The sequence below is a fragment of the Ornithodoros turicata genome, chromosome 2 (genome assembly GCF_037126465.1).
Source record: "Ornithodoros turicata isolate Travis chromosome 2, ASM3712646v1, whole genome shotgun sequence".
NCBI classification, from domain to species: Eukaryota; Metazoa; Arthropoda; class Arachnida; order Ixodida; family Argasidae; genus Ornithodoros; species Ornithodoros turicata.
The window spans coordinates 139,482,774-139,500,022 of NC_088202.1; the positions used below are offsets into that span (position 1 = coordinate 139,482,774).

Genomic DNA, 17,249 nt, shown 5'->3' on the forward strand with positions numbered 1-17,249 from the left:
AATAATAAAGTCTGCCTGTGTGGTCCCCAGGAGCGACACTGACTCAATGGGCCCAGATCAATCGAAGAAGTTAAATAAAATGTGTAAATAACTAAGCATTATTCTTATAGGGGTTGTGACGATATGGATATGGACACTTTTCGTTACGTCTAGCATACATTGTACCGCGCGTTAGAGCATTCAGCAGAAAAAAAAAAGAATTATTTTTCTATCTGCGGTAGTTAGCGACACATTCACGCTTCAAGAAACTTGTGACGGCGTGCTCTGAAGTAAGAGCCTCTGCAACCCCTATTGGTTCCTGCAAGCACGTGACATTTACTGCGACCGCCTCACTGGTAGAGACGCTCGCTGTCATATATCCTGCTCGATGAGTTTCGGTATGTTTTACGTGTCTTCTACCCCCCTTGGTGGGTCAGAGATATCAAAGTTACTTTCAAGTTACTTAGTTGACGCTACAGTTAATTACGTCTTTTCATTCTTAAAACATTCTCAATACAAAACATCCCCGCAGACTGTGCTCAGAACAAACCGGAGTCATTTAGCGTTGTGCTGTTCTCTTTCTTGTCCTGATCCGTTGAAAAGAGGAAGTGTACGCTCTTCCGTAGTAACTTCGATACATGTTAACTGAATGCTGGCGTACGCTTCCGATTTTCAACGAATCACGAAAGAGAACGATATCATTCTAAATAACGGTTGGCTGTGCTTATGTTATGCCACTCAAGTGCTGGGCCTAGAATGTAACTGTGACTGGTAATCGTGGAAGCAATTGTCAAAGCGAAATCTGCATGTAATTGGCAACTGCTGCTCTGTGCGCTGAGGATGTGGTGTACGCCATAGTCTTGTGTGTCCTAGAAAGTCGTAGTCTACACTCTTAGAAATGAACTTCACCGCATAGCACGCTCCTAGCCAACCATAATCTCGAATGATATCGTTATGTGCCCTGATTTGCTGAAAACGGGAGGCGTACGCCATTTTTGTGACAATTATGAACAGCATAAGTGTCACAAAAAAGGCGTACGCCTACCGTTTTGAACAAATTAGGGCACATAGCGATATCATTAGAGTTGATGGTTGGCTAGGAGCGTGCTATGCGGTGAAGTTCATTTTTAAGAGTGTAGTTTAGTCCTAGTGCAGTCTAGTCTAGTCCTATCACTCTTAAAAATGAACTTCACCACATAGCACGCTCCTAGCCAACCATCATCTCAAATGATATCGTTATCTTCCCTGATTTGTCGAAAACGGGAGGCGTACGCCTTTTTTGTGACACTTACGCTGTTCATAATTGTCACAAAAAGGCGTACATTTTTAAGAGTATAGCCTTGTGTCTTGTGGACCCTTGTGTCTTGTGTGTGGCCTTGTGGACCCACATGACTGATAACGAGTTTTATATCGTCAGATATTTCTGAGACTATGAAACGGTCAACAAGTTGTTATATTTAGAGACCTCAGTGGAAAAAAAAAATGTGAATCTCATTCGTCTTCGTCGCCTTGTATCTTGGCACACTCATGCGAGTTCTTAATTTCGCTATTTTTTTTCTTCTTTGTTTGCCTCCTTTTTATCTTATTCTCCACTTCACCTGCAACGCCAAGCTGTGCGTTGAGCACTCAGCATTAAGTGCCATCCATCCACGATTTTTCACCGCTGTCCTTAGAGCGTTACATAAACACATCCCGTTGAATACCAAGTAGTCGTACCTTTACAATTCGGGTGAGAAATGTCTCAAAGTGTGATAGCTGCAAGCATGTCAGCCTCAGAAACGTACTCTAGACGTGAGAGATAACGTGAAAGGAGACTTCATGCCGGAGGCTTTTGTATTGCTTCTCTTAAGCAATACTTGAGAGACGCACAGCGTCGAAAGCATACGTGCGCGAAATGTTTTGCACTCAATGTCAGGACTTACTAGGCCCATCAAAGCTGCGGTGCGAATGGTTTCAAGTTGGTTGTCTTTCCCGTTCGCAAGTAGCTGCGAAAGACAACTGCTACAGGCGTGAAACTTGCTTTCGAGTGGTTTGCCTAATACGAGAGCTCTCCGGTTTTCGGTTGCGTTCCCTACGACTCAAAACTCGGAACCACTTCTATTGTGCGCTGTCATCTAGGATTGAGGGTTTGGAAACAGCGACTGGAAGTAGGATACTGCTTTTAAAGAACTCTGTATTACAGCACGGGCTAAGGTAGAGTTCAATTAGAGAACATCAAACTTGTTTCAAGCCTTCAATGACGTCACGAGGTGGTGGTTGAAACGGAGTACATGTCAAAACTGCACTCTTAAAAATGAACTTCACCGCATAGCACGCTCCTAGCCAACCATAATCTCGAATGATATCGTTATCTGCCCTGATTTGTTGAAAACGGTAGGCGTACGCCTTTTTTGTGACAATTATGAACAGCATAAGTGTCACAAAAAGGCGTACGCCTCCCGTTTTCAACAAATCAGGGCAGATAACGATATCATTTGAGATTATGGTTGGCTAGGAGCGTGCTACGCGGTGAAGTTCATTTTTAAGAGTGTGGTACCTCATATGGTGAACTTTTTGGGGTCACTGATTTCTTTTCCTTTTTTTAAACTCTTTACCAATATCGTTTCTTTTATTCTGCAACTGACTGATGTTTCGCTGTTCACAAAAATCTTTGTAACTTCTTTCTAAGCGAAAAGCCCAGAGAAGAAAAGCGTGTATGACAATGGGAGGAAACATAGTCGGATGGCTCGCAGCCCTCCGTTTTGAGAACGCCCACTTGAGGCACCGCTGCAGCCTTCCTTCATTCTCCTATACTCTTAGAAATGAGCTTCACCGCATAGCACGCTCCTACACTCTTAAAAATGAACTTCACCGCATAGCACGCTCCTGGCCAACCATCATCTCGAATGATATCGTTATCTGCCCTGATTTGTTGAAAACGGGAGGCGTACGCCATTTCTGTGACACTTATGCTGTTCATAATTGTCACAGAAAAGGCGTACGCCCCCCGTTTTCAACAAATCAGGGCAGGTAACGATATCATTCGAGACGATGGTTGGCTAGGAACGTGCTATGCGGTGAAGTTCATTTTTAAGAGTGTAGCCAGCCATCGTCCCGAATGACATCGTTATCTGCCCTGATGTGTTGAAAACGGGAGGCGTACGCCTTTTATTGTGACAATAATGAGCAGTATAGGTGTCACAAAAAAGGCGTTGGCCTCCCGTTTTCAACAAATCAGGGCAGATAACGATATCATTGGAGATGATGGTTAGCTAGGAGCGCGCTATGCGGTAAAGTTCATTGCGAGCTGATAATGTCGTTACTGCCCCCCCCCCCGTCATTTTTAAGAGTGTATAGTCCTATAGCTGGTCTGTCCCCCTCTCGTAGATTCTGTCGTGTGCAGACGATGTGCTTAATATCGGTGTGGAAGCGTATTTGTCAGGAAGCTAACAGGCAAAAATGGGAAAGTCTAGCACTCGCAAGTAAATAAGATAAGTATTTAAAGAGATTGAAACATCCAAATAATTTATTTTACAAAAAAAAGCTTGTTTTTTTTTTTGTAAAACAAATCATTTGGATGTTTCAATCTCTTATCTTAAATGTATTTTTCGTTCTAATCTATGTGTAATCTTGTTGTGGCATCGTGCAAGACATGTACCTACTGTGTCGAGAAACGTGGTATAAAGTGAACATCAGAAGATACATAGAGAGTTCACTAAGCATGATTGTTTTTTACACATATACGTACAGCAGTTTTATATACAGTAATTTATGCTTCGTAAGCTGGATGAGCATGCGCGCTTCGACTAAATGTGTGAGGAAAATCATCGAAAATAACAGGAACAACACTCAATGTTTTTTGTGGCTACAAGTTGCTGCCCATGCAGCCGAAGCCGACTTGTTTCCTTGACTACGCACGATGCTGATGCGTTGTTTAAAACTAGATGGCGTTGGTTACATTCCTTGTAAAGGCGTGTTGAAAAGACGAGGAAGAGCCTAATTTATTTCTAGGTTAAATTCGGCGAAATAAATCTGCAGACCATGTCAGGATTAACTTGCTCGTTCGACGCCATCGCTGAAGAAATATGAAGACAGGCGGTTAGAAGACCTTGGAAAGTGAAACTAAACGCAGATGACAGAGGACGCCCAAGATGACACATCATCCAATGATCGAGCGCTCCCTTGTGGTTACTGCATAAGATGCGCGCTCTACAAATATTTGCATCTCAATGCAGTGAAGAAGAAGAGGGAGAGAAAAAAAGGGGGGACAGCATCTACGGCGTCTTCTGCATCTCGTTTTCCAAGGCTGTGCGGGCTTTGTATCATCTGCCATGCGTGGCGCGCTTTGTATCGTCTGCCGTCTGCAAGCGTCGTCTGCTAGCAGGCGTTATAAGTGGTTCATGCTATGCTAATTACAGCGTATTGTAACATTGAAAAGAAAATAATTCATACTTAAGTTACACTCTTAAAAATGAACTAAACTGCATAGCACGCTGCTAGCCAATCATAATCTCAAATGATATCGTTATCTGCCTTGATTTGTTGAAAACCGGAGGCGTACGCCTTTTTTGTGACAATTATGAACAGCATAAGTGTCACAAAAAAGGCGTACGCCTCCCGTTTTCAACAAATCAGGGCAGATAACGATATCATTCGAGATGATGGTTGGCTAGGAGCGTGCTATGCGGTGAAGTTCATTTTTAAGAGTGTACCATGCTTGTACAAGCACGTGTAACCATTGTAGTAGCAACGTGAATAATAATAATAATAATAATAATAATAATAATAATAATAATAATAATAATAATAATAATAATAATAATAATAACGCCAATTTATTATTACGTGCCCAAGAACAGCTTCGAGGGCCTTGGTGTTGGCGCACGCTGACAAAGTTCTACATAATGCCGAAAACGACAGATACATAGGAAATGGGTAATATACTGCATATACTGCATACATAAATTGCGTGCAGAATTGCATGCGTGCAGAAATGCTAACGCTGTGCGAACTGCTATTTTGAAAGCGAATGCGGAACTGTTAGCGGGGAATCAATCACACACATAGCGTACGTGCGGATACGCAGCATGTATGCATTTTATGTACATACATTCATTGATTTCGTTCATTTGAAGGCCCAGGTTTTTGAGCCTTCGAGTGCGGCTTCGGAGCTGTTCCAATATATTCGGTTTGGAAGAAACATCGATTCCATTATACAGTTACATATTCGAATCGGAGTTCCAATCGAATGTGCAATTATTCGCTTTGGTAGTCGAAAAATTCGAATCGCACACACTTAACAAATTCAATAAAAATAATATGAGTTTGTCCTACAAGGAGAAACGCAAGCGCACCCATTCTAGAAGCCAATGGCCTGACACACAAGGCACGGCTACACTCTTAAAAATGAGCTTCACCACATAGCACGCTCCTAGCCACCATCATCCCGAATGACAACGTCAGAATGAGAACGAGACAACGAGGACGTTGTCATTCGGTATGATGGTTGAGTAGAAGCGGGCTATGTGGTGAAACTCATTTTGAAGAGTGTAGGTACAACATCCAGTTGCAGCAGCTGCAAGGTAACACTGAAGAGTGGGAGGAGGTGAGTGACGTCTGACGTCTAGTTGTCTCTAATTGGTGCCTTGGTCTTGCGTGGCAGAAGGAATACCGGAGGTTACTAATGGCGATGTCAAGGGAGCCGAAGTGCGCGGTAAAAGTTCAATTACGAATAATTGACTGCGAATATAATTGAAATATTTTTCTGGTGACTGCGAGTATAACAAAAAAAAAAAGTGTGACAGCGTTCGTTTAGCTATGGCTTGGGTGCGGAATGTCGTTTTGAAAAAGAGGAATACTCATCATAACAAGTTACCGCATTTATAAACATAATTAATAGTTACCTTTTACTACAAATATCCCTAATAAAAGGTAGCTACAGCAAGGCTGGTTAAGATACAGCGCACCACTACAAGAGCATCATCCGAGAGGTTGAGAGGTGCTACAAAAATGCATACAGACTGCCTTTTTTCTTTCTCTTTTTGCTTTTTCTCAAAACTGAAATATTCATGAGGGAAAAACATGATACGAGTAGACGAGCGCGTCGGCCACCTAACTTCCTTCTTTGTTCTTTTTTGTTCATGTTGAACGCGTCTTTCATGACGAGCTACACGACAGCGTAATGAATGCTAGTAAGCGACGAATGAAACAAAAGATAAAAAAGACGGCGGTATTAAACCCGTCTCCACCGAAACACGTGTGTGTGATGTGTGGTGTTTGTCGTTAGGCGAAATGCTTTGCATATAGTATCGCCCTACAGATGCACAACGAGAATATGAAAAAAAAAAAGGACATGCTTCGAATTTCGCTAAGACGCTGACCATATACAGCTACGTTGTACTCATTAAAAAACAGTTCAACAGAGGAATAGTCAACATCATATGTGCAGGCAATATCACGGAGATAGAAGCATGAACGACAGCTTCAGGAGGACCTTATTATGTATAGTTCCCGGGAGGATACATCACTCGCTCATTGGTCGTAGATTCACGGATATGCTAAGGCACTGGAGGCTGTGAGCACCAAGCTTTACGAACTCCCGTGGTTTAGTGGCTACGATGATTGCATTCGACGCCGGGACTGGGACTGGTGACCAGGGTCCTCAGGTGCCTTAAGACATGCCGACACAGCTCCCTGTGAAGTCGGCCCAGGATGCACGATCCCCCCCCCCCCTCAGCAACATGCCGGTATATATCCTGCGATAGTCGTGACGTTGCCAGCACTCTTAGAAATGAACTTCACCGCATGGCGCGCTATTAGCCAACCATAATCCCGAATGGTCTCGTTATCTACCGTGATTTGTTGAAAACGGGAGGCGTACGCCTTTTTTTTTTGCATAAGTGTCACAAAAAGGGCGTACGCCTACCGTTTAGAACAAATCAGGGCACATAGCGCTATCATTCGAGATGACGGTTGGCTAGGAGAATAGTATGCGATGAAGTTCTGTGAGGCCGAGCCCTTTCACCATCACCACCACCACCTTCATTTTGAAGAGTATGATTATCATTGCACGTCACAATCACTATTTCACGTATACACTCTTAAAAATGAACTTCACCGCATATTACGCTGCTAGCCAACCATCATCTCGAATGATATCGTTATCTGCCATGATTTGTTGAAAACGGGAGACGTACGCCTTTTCTGTGACACATATGCTGTTCATAATTGTCACAAAACAGGCGTACGCCCCCGTTTTCAACAAATCAGGGCAGGTAACGATATCATTCGAGATGATGGTTGGCTAGGAGCGTGCTGTGTGGTGAAGTTCATTTCTAAGAGTGTAGACTTACCGTTTTAAGCGCGCACCAACGCGCCCATGTCCGTCTTCTTCTTGGTTATGTCGTCGTCGGGGCATCGTTAGTATCATCTATGAGTTTATGGTTTGACCGATGTTCTTATTAAATGTCCGGTGATCTTTTAGCCGTTTCCAGAATCTTAAATAAGTTAAGGCCGGTTCACACTATTGCGTTTCAATACGTGCAAATGGGTTCGTCGCCCCGTGTATCATAGGCCGCGCTCCAGGAGGAGGAAGCAGAATGTCATCGCATACGCACGCTGCCGCACGCAAGCATCGGAACGCAACAGTGTGAACAGGCCGGAGATGGGCATCGGACTCGTCGACAGCTCATCAATCGTTGCAGGTCTTCTCACTATCCCAGTGAACGTGATGGCTATTGATGTTCCTCGTCCTATACAGCTCCTATACCTGTCCTACACTCTTAAAAATGAACTTCACCACATAGCACGCTCCTGGCCAACCATCACCCCGAATGACAACGTTCTCGCCCCTGATTTGTTGAAAACGGGAGGAGGAGCCTATTTTGTGCCGTGCATAATGGCACAAAATAGGCTCCTCCTCCCGTTTTCAACAAATCTAGGGCGAGAACGTTGTCATTCCGGGTGATGGTTGGCTAGGAGCGTGCTATGTGGTGAAGTTCATTTCTAAGAGTGTACCTACCCGTCCTGCCCTGACGTCCTACAGCTGTGTAACCTTTTCAGTGACTTCCTTCTTTCACTATCCCCTTGTTCGTTTTGCCTTTTTCCCCGGCAAAGCGGCGAACCCTATACGAACAGACTGTGTTCTCCGACGTTGTGCCTATGTTTGCTAGCAAATTTTCCAGACAGGTGTCTGCACTGTTCCGCGCATGTAATGGGACTGCATATAATTCTTCCGACGTTGAACGAAGTAATGTCAAGATATGAGCCCACTTTACAGGACCTACAGGTAATTTCATTGTACGACAAGGTGCTCAACAGCTTTTTGACAATAAGGTTATATTTGACTTGACAGCATGTCTCTTAGCTTGGAAGTCCCTGTAGCATTGTAGGAAGGCACGTGATTAGAAAAATTCCAGTATGCAGATTTGAAAGAGAGAGGGGGTTTTGGCTGACATTCTGCAAAGCGCGTTTCAGGGCGGTGGCTCTATTGAGCTATTTGCCGATCTTGATCTTCGGGAGCCAGCGCTCCTTTCTGCTGGTTGCAACTACTTCGTTTCTTCCGTTCTCTTCCGTTTTTCTTCGTTTCGTTTCTTCTTCTCTCTCCATAACTGTTATGGACTGTGGGTGTTGGTGGGCCTTACAATGCTATCTCTTTACATTTGATCGAGTGCTTCTACGTATATTAAAGGAGGTAAGAACTCCTATCTGCATGTATTTAGTTACTGGTTTAATAGATGTAATATTGTTCTTCTACATTTCGTAATTCTATTTACAATTTATTGTTCAATTCTTCTCCTTCATAACTTGTGCAGCGTTAATACAAAAACGCACTCTCTTTTGTATTTGGGCGAGTAGACGCCCCCCACCGCCGTCCAGATACCTCTATCCATCGTTACGTCATCTGAAGAATTGTAGCACCCAATCAGACGCCAACGCGGAGGTACACATAACGTTCTGCTTTTACCCTCTTCAAGATGATCTTCACTACATGGCACGCTCCTAGCCAACCATCATCCCGAATGACAACGTTCTCGTCTCTGATTTGTTGAAAACGGGAGGCGTAGTCCATTTTGTAGCCGCGCATAATAGATACATAATAGGCTCCGCCTCTCGTTATCAACAAATCATGGGCGAGAACGTTGTCATTCGGGAAGATGGTTGGCTAAGAGCGTGCTATGTGCTGAATATACGCACCTATCAAATTCACCTATACAAAAGGTGTCACAGACAACACGTTGAAATCGCCGTTTGGAGCCGACACAGTCGGCGGGCTCGAGCTCCTGCAAGATGCAAAAGACGCGTATAGCTCTGCGCCATCTTCGCGTTTTCTTTTTGTTTTCGCTCTTTTTGTTTTGTTCGTTTCGACTTTTGTCGCGTATGTCGTAGTTGTCGTATATCAAGTCTTCCCCTCGTCGTTCATCACGAAGCGTCCAACCGCACGGAACGCGGCCTCCGACATCAAATTGCCAAAGCGCTCGTAAGAGCTATTAAATGTTAGCAGGCAGAGGAAGGGCTTAGCTCTTTGCAGAATGAAAGCCTTTTGCAGCTTAGGCAAAATTATTGTCGCCAAACCGCTAGACGCCAAGCAACCTCTCTCCACACGCAAATCTGATTGCCGATTGAAAAAGAACGAGCGAGCTGCTAGTCGGTGGCGTTGGTCGGTGGGGCGTTTATTGCTGCGTTTCATAAGCCAAACGGGAAGAACGATAATTGCTGGGCGGCCTTTCAGGAATGATGATTGCTAATGGATGGCCCATTCGTCGGGTACTCCTGTGCAGTCTTGCTTATTCGTAACGATACACTAGTCAAACGGAAGAAGGTAAAAGGTAAGGTAATAGGAGTAGATTAGAGGTAGGTAGGTAGAGTAGGTAGGTAAACAGACTGCAGACTTGTACACGTTAGTAAAAAAAAGTAATTGATTACCGTTACCGTTACCTTGTACGAAAAAGTAATTTTTTACAGTTACAAATTACTTGCCGGAAAAAGTAATCAAGTAACGCCTTGAAAAGTAACGCGTTACTTTGCCACTTACTTTCGATATCTGAGAAAACGATATAAAAGATATCCACAAAAAAAAAAGGAAACTCAGCGTCGACATCGTTGTGATATCGACAGTATTCTGCACAAGACCGACAGGGGCTCATGGTCACAAGAGTGGCATTAGGTTATCGGGGTCGAGAGTTCTGTGAAAAGAGTTTCAACTGGAACTCCCACAAATGACTCATCAGGTTCACGGTACAACCTTACTGCATACAGGCCGGGTTACGGATAAAAGTACACATGAATGGGGAGAGGACAGTGGACTCAAAAATACACTACACGTGCGGAACACTGTGGCAATTGACCTCGGGGTCCTCGGGTAAGTAATTGTTGCGGGAAAAGTCCTAGAGATAAGACAGCTGCCTTGCACCGAACTTGCAGAGGGCAGTTGGGTTTGTCTTCTCGCGGTGGTGAATCATCCCATATATGTGTGTGTGCGTCGTCCCGAACAATGTGGATTCTTTAGTTTCCAAGTAATCGATTACTTGGTAATTGATTACTGAAAATTGTAATTGAATTACTCAAAAAATTACTGGGCCCCAAAGGTAATCGATTACGTTACAAATTACTCAAAAAAGTAATTGATTACTAGTAACGCAATTACCCGTTACCCGTTACGTACAAGTCTGAAACAGAGTGGTGGTGGTGGTGGTGGTGAAAGAACACGTAAAACAGAACCTCACCATGTAACACGCTACTATCCAACCATCATTCCGAATGTCATCGCTCTCTCTCCAGAATACTAAATGCATCGTAATAACTTCACCGCGTAGCGCGCTCCTAGCCAACCATCATCTCGAATGATATCGTTATCTGCCCTGATTTGTTGAAAACGGGAGGCGTACGCCTTTTTTGTGTTAAGTACGAACAGCGTAAGTGTCACAAAAAAAGGCGCACGCCTCCCGCTTTTAACAAATCAGCGCATATAACGATTTCATTTGAGATGGTGGTTTGCTATAGGAGCATGCTATGCGGTGAAGTTCATAAAAGAGTGTATTCTAATGAACGCCTACGCTATTTCTTTAACTTACATGTATCTCTTGTTTAATTCTTTTATTGCGGATATATTCACGAAACAGAATTTTGCCCATCTGTCATCATTCAGAGTGACCGCGTTCTGTCTCCTGTCTTGTCGGTTACAGGAGGGGTACAGGAGGAGGTCCTTGTGCGCGTGGACGCATCTGGTTTGTTGAAAAAATGGATCCGCCTTTTTGTACAGTTTGCACTTTGCATATGTGTCCAAAAGACCTGCTCCTGTACACGTCCTGTTTCCGACAAGTCAGGAGTCAGAACGATGTCACTCAGAAGAATGATGATAGGCTACATGCTTTGTTGTGCGACGAAATTCTGTTTTATGAATATCTCTGCAAGAAAAGAAACATATTCGAAAAAAAAAAAAACAGAGATGATTGTAAGTAAAACGAGTAGTGTGGGCGTTCATTAGAATACGATGGGAATTGATGTTCTGAGGCTGGAACACATAGAAGGTCAAATACATACAAAGCCTCATATGCCTGAGAAGCTAATGATGAAGGAGGAAGTCCCTGAAAAGGTTAGCCAGCAGTAGGACTCGAACCTACATCTTCTGGATTACCGGTCCTTACCGGCACGGCTCTTAACAATTGAGCTAAGCTAACACGTCTCTCCAGTGACTTCCGACGGTGCGTTATTCTTTCATCATGAATTTCTTAGGCACCTGTATTGTCCTGTATGTGTTTGTCCTTCTATGTGTTACAGCCTCAGAGCATCAATTTCCATCATGTTCCACAGATGCCGCTTGCGTCGCCCCGTCGTATGAATGTGTGTGCGAGTGAGAAAACATTTAAGAGTGAAAGTGGAGTGAGTGAGTGTATATGTGTTTGTTCCTTCAAGTGACGCACCCTTGGAAGCACGTACTTGCAAGTCGTTGGAGAGGCGTGTTAGCTTAACTCAATTAGTATAAGAGCCCTGGGCCGGTAATCCTGAAGATGTGAGTTCGAGTCCTACAGCTGGCTAACCTTTTCAGTGACTTCCTTTCTTTCATCATTAGAATACGATTGCGATGCATCTATGATTACCCTCTGCGAGCGTAAATGTGCTCACTGCCTACCTCTGCCTACCTCTCGGCCATAAACTTGAAAGGCGCAAGTTCCTTCTTAGCTTAGTGGAATGCACAATAATCGCTTATGGCGTTTATAGGTCGCGTGCTGAGCCTGAGTGCCTATAGTGATACTAAGCCTAAGTGATGTAGCTTTATAATACGTATAACATCTTTTGAGTACGGAGCGGGCCTTTAAAGGGTACGGTCGCAACCGTTGCAGTCGATCTCGAAACTATGGTATCATTTTATTGCTCGTCGACCTCAGACTACGGTATCGGAAATTCCACGTTAAACATGACAACAGTAAACGCCGGGTGTTGAGAGTATGCCGAAATTCCCTCTCAGGAAAAAAGGCGAAAACGTTGATGTTGATGTTGATGTTGGCGAAAACTAAAAAATGAAAGGGAGATATTGAATTCATCACACGACAAATTCGGTTACTCCCACAAACAGATCCCACCCACCCACCCCAAAAAGAAGAAAAATGGCCGAAAACGTCATTCCTCACACCACCAATCAGAGCACGGCTTTGAGAAAAGAGATGCCGCGGCGGTGCGTGCGGCGTCTGTCTCCTATGTTCGGACCTCTCACTCCTCCTCTTAGGGAGTGACGTCACGCTGATCTCGTTGTCGTCGGAGTTTCCCAGCTGCGGAAGCAGCGCTGGTCATTAAAATCCGCTTATTTGATATGTAAGTAACTTTCTGACGAAAAATGAGCCAAGTAGGTTGTAGATCGATGCCGAACATAGTGGTGCCTTTTTCGTAAATGGGTTTCTGAATACGACCGTCCCTTTAAACTATATTAATACACTAATGACACACTAATAACGCATTCAAAACACACTAACCGCTACACATTGGATATTCTTTCCTTTGCGTTTTATGATTCCAGGTCTTCGAAACTAATTCAAATAACTCGAGAAGCCTGTTACATTTTTTGGTTATCCTGCTTAAACCGAAAAACTCGTGTGGCAGGAAAAGTCGCGTTTCGGTGACTAGGTGCAAGGATTCGCCAATTCTAGTGTCGGGAAAACCTCGCGTTGTGGATGCTAGCCCACGTTGATATAAAGCCACTTCGCAAATTCGGGAGAACACTCAGCGACGTGTATGTACTCTGTGCAAAAGCTTTTCAAAGCTTCGCATCGTCATAATTTAGTGGACCATACACCTTCCCAACAATGCCCTGGAAGAACGGCTGAAACTGGGCTCCTTAAAACACGTTCGTGGTGCATTAGTTAGCGCTATTAAAATAATCTCGAGAGCTTCGTCGCTAGTTTGCCCCTTAGCGCAAGACGATGTGTATGAGGCCAGCTGGGACACTGCCGGCAAAGAGTACTCTCCCAACCAGGGTTGCTGCGAGCACTGTTGCTGGTTCGCACGAATACACGACTGCGTTTAAGAGTCAATGATTGTAATATCGTGGAAAGAAACGCTTGCGAATTCGAATGTGAAACAACAGCACCCGCTCCGTTTGATTCTGGGAACCTATCTCCGAAGCTGTTTTCAAAGAACAGAAGGCAAGGAAACAAAATGGAGGGGAGGGGGGGTCGTCATAGGCATTCGAGCGGTCTGCCTACCTAGATTGGCGGCACGAATTTCTCGGGGGAGGGATAAAAGGGGCTAGGGTTAGGGGGGGTATAGGGGAAGGCTCACACACTCTTAAAAATGAACTTCACCACATAGCACGCTCCTAGCCAACCACCATCCCGAATGACAACGTTCTCGCCCCTGATTTGTTGAAAACGGGAGGAGGAGCCTATTTTGTGCCATTATGCACGGCACAGAATAGGCTCCTCCTCCCGTTTTCAACAAATCTAGGGCGAGAACGTTGTCATTCGGGATGATGGTTGGCTAAGAGCGTGCTATGCGGTGAAGTTCATTTTTAAGAGTGCACGTCTGGTTCTACAGTTTCCTGCCCTAAAGACGACCGTGATGGTCCACGTGCCTTCAGAAAGTTCATCAGGACTTTCTGTGCGGATTGGCGGCGCTGGTGGTTTGCCCCGCGGATGGACGATCTCCTCAATCTGGAGCTTTGATGTTCCGGGGTGCTGCACTACTTTCTGGAGTTCCCGTCTGGCGTCGGATGTAGCCGGACAGACCATTATAATGTGTTCCTCCGTTTCTGATTCACCGCATTGGCCACAATTTGGTACAAACAAATATTTTTTTTTCAATTCAATTTAACTTTATTGCAATGCGAGTGTAAGAGTTACATATAGTACGAGGGCGCATCCCCCTGATTCAGTGCAGCAACAGCAAGCAATACATAGTAATTGTGATAATCAATCCTAACCGTGAAGAATACTACAATGAAACAAGGAAACGAGATAAATATATACATTACAGAAAATTAGATATTATCATAGACAAAAAAAAAGACATCATTAACCACTAAACATAAACATTTCAAGATCAATTCCCTTCTTTAAATAATAATTCAACCGCTTTGCGATCTTATGGGGTAGCGACTGATCTCCGCATATTGTTCGCGTCCTTGGGACCTTCCAATACAGAGCCCGACGTGTTTTACTATGGCTATATGATGTTGTAGATTATATATTGGCAAGATTAACGTATGGTGTAACGTATAAATGGTAGCCGAATTCAGTAGCTTCTGGTATATTATGCGTGGTAGCACGTGGGTGGAACGGCGGAAGACCTGTGACCTCTGACCCCACAACGTCATAACGGCCCAGGAACTTCACTGTCCACATTAGGGCATTATTTACCGAGGAATAGCAAGCCGTGCTTTCTCGCTGGCTTTTCCTGAAAAATAAAGAGATCCCCCTCCTCCCTTACCCCCGGGGTAGCACTTGACGCATGTGTTGCTGATTCCATGTTATTGCCATGCCAACTCTTTCACTGTGCGTACTTGTGGAATTAGCATTTTCCGTGTTGATGGTTGACAACAGAAAAGAGCGCTAAAAGCAGCCGGAGGTCGCTATCTTAAAAGGCGCGCCACTGTGTATTACAATTTTACAACAAGCTGAGCAAACTCGAACTGTGAACGTGTGAAGTTTGGCATTCTTCAGTGTCGTAATGACATGTAAAACAGGGAGCTGTTTGTGCGAAGGAGCTGATCATTCCTTTCATGAGCATATCGTTTCGCAACCGTTTCTTTTACTTCGAGTTTCGGACAACTAGTGAGCTATGAAAATTCAAGCCCGAAAGACTCCGAATTCTCAAGAATTCATATAGGCCCTCAACACCCTCCGAAGTTAGAAATGAAATAAAATGAAATAAGACAAACTCATAAAGCACGGAATCTTACGTATAACAGGCAGTATAGATATATTTATGTTTCAAATGACCCTCGATCATTTCGGCAAACAACTTATATAACACAATATAAAATATATACATTATACTTATACAATATAAAACATTGGATACAATTCAAATAAAGTTTTCCTTGCGTTCATCAAGAGGACTTAGCCTTTGCAAGGTTTATAGGTTGAGCCCTGCAGTGTGTCGAAGCAGTCGATCGCAAAAGAAATAATGTTCCATCTACTCCGACTTTATATCTGATCTTTACTCGATTGCCCACTATATTTATCCGAATCTTTAGTTAAGTTCTCGCAAAATGGACATCGAACTACTCTAAGGCATATGAATAAGTTCCTTGTGGCACTCCCTTGACTGCTCCTTGTCTGTTCTGATTAACGGATTAATTGATTAATAACACGTGAAGGCAGGGACAGAGGGACAAATCTACACGCGGCTTTCAGCGAACATCAACGACACGCGTGAGAATACGGATTTGTGGTATGACGCACAAAACCGTGCATGCTGACCTTAGCGATTACTATGATTGTTCCGGTAGACGAGCTGGCTTCACTGCAAGTGATTCTGACAGCGCCGACGAATGTGATCCGCTCCAGGATCTCCCTCATTCGTGTATGCGCCGACGATGGTCGAGAAATAATGTGAAGACTACAAATTACCCTGCCGGGTATGGACGCAGTGAGCTTATATGCACGATGGAGGCCGTAATGCCACGTGGCATATGAGGTGCTACTCAATTCAAATTATAACTGAATGTGAATCTGGGCATATACAGGCCGGCTCAGTCGGTATAAAGTTACCGAACTGATCTGTCGTTGCTTCAGTGCTTTGTCGTCTGCTTTCCCTTTATCATCGCACATCTGCTTCATCTTTGAGTATAGCTTTGACTTTGCCGTATACATTGCGTTCTTGCGGTTATGCGTATTATAACGTCGTCTTCTCTCCCGTAGGACATGCAGCATTCTCGAGTCTGGGGCCTGCTCCTGGTGGCCATGGTGCTACTCAGCTTGACGACGGCCACAGTCAAAGGAACGCCACAGTTCGTACCCAATGGTAGATACGGACGCAGGAGCATCGTGCCCCCTCTTGCAGGTAACGGTGCCATTCGCTGTTGTCTCATCTCTGTGTAGTTTTTAATTAACGTGTGTCTCATAGAATACGGCACACACACACACACACACACACAGAGACATACGTTGGATGGATGGTGATGAGGTGCACGTTTCACCGCCGCTGTGGCGGTATACACTGCCCTGTATTGCTCATTGGGAACGGATGAGGGGATGATGATGATGATGATGAGAGGAGGACTTTTAGAGATCCGTCGCCAGACCGGTGGAGCGCAAGAACTTCACAAGAACACGAAAGCCTTGCATCTGCACTCTTAAAAATGAACTTCACCGCATAGCAGGCTCCTATTGGAGCCAAGAAGTTTGGGAGTCGCCCCCTGGTGCTCACTGAACGAACCGTGTCGTGGGGATATTCCCGGGCAGTATTCGCACGTTGCATTGTGTATCAAGGCATTGCCCGTGTAAGAGACTGCCCAGCGGTGATCTTTCCTGATAATGCACGAAGAAAACGACATATGTGTTCCAAGTAAGTCACATTTTCATTCCAATATGACAGTTCTTACTGTAAGTAACAAAAACGAAACCGAAAAGAGGATCCCCACCAAGAAGCGGCACAGTGGCGCCTCACAAGGGGCGCCACTGTGCTGCTTCCGCCAACCATAATCCCGAGTGACATCGTTCTTTCCCACAATTTCTCGAAAACGGGGGCGTACGCCATATTTGTGGCATTACGCGGTTCATAATTGCCACAAAAATGGCGTACGCCCCCATGTTTTCAGCAAATCATGGGAAAGTACGATGCCACTCGGCATTATG

The 17,249-nt window shown here is 44.4% G+C and overlaps 1 protein-coding gene across 1 annotated transcript in view; it reads left to right on the top strand.

Annotated features, from left to right (window-relative positions):
- The window catches only part of LOC135384156 (RYamide neuropeptides-like), a 100,052-nt gene that overhangs the window by 72,069 nt on the left and 10,734 nt on the right, over positions 1–17,249 (top strand). The window contains exon 2 of the mRNA XM_064613378.1: positions 16,314–16,455. Within this exon, the coding sequence (XP_064469448.1) occupies positions 16,317–16,455 (139 nt within the window). The 5' untranslated portion in view covers positions 16,314–16,316. The remainder of the gene's footprint in view (positions 1–16,313; positions 16,456–17,249) is intronic.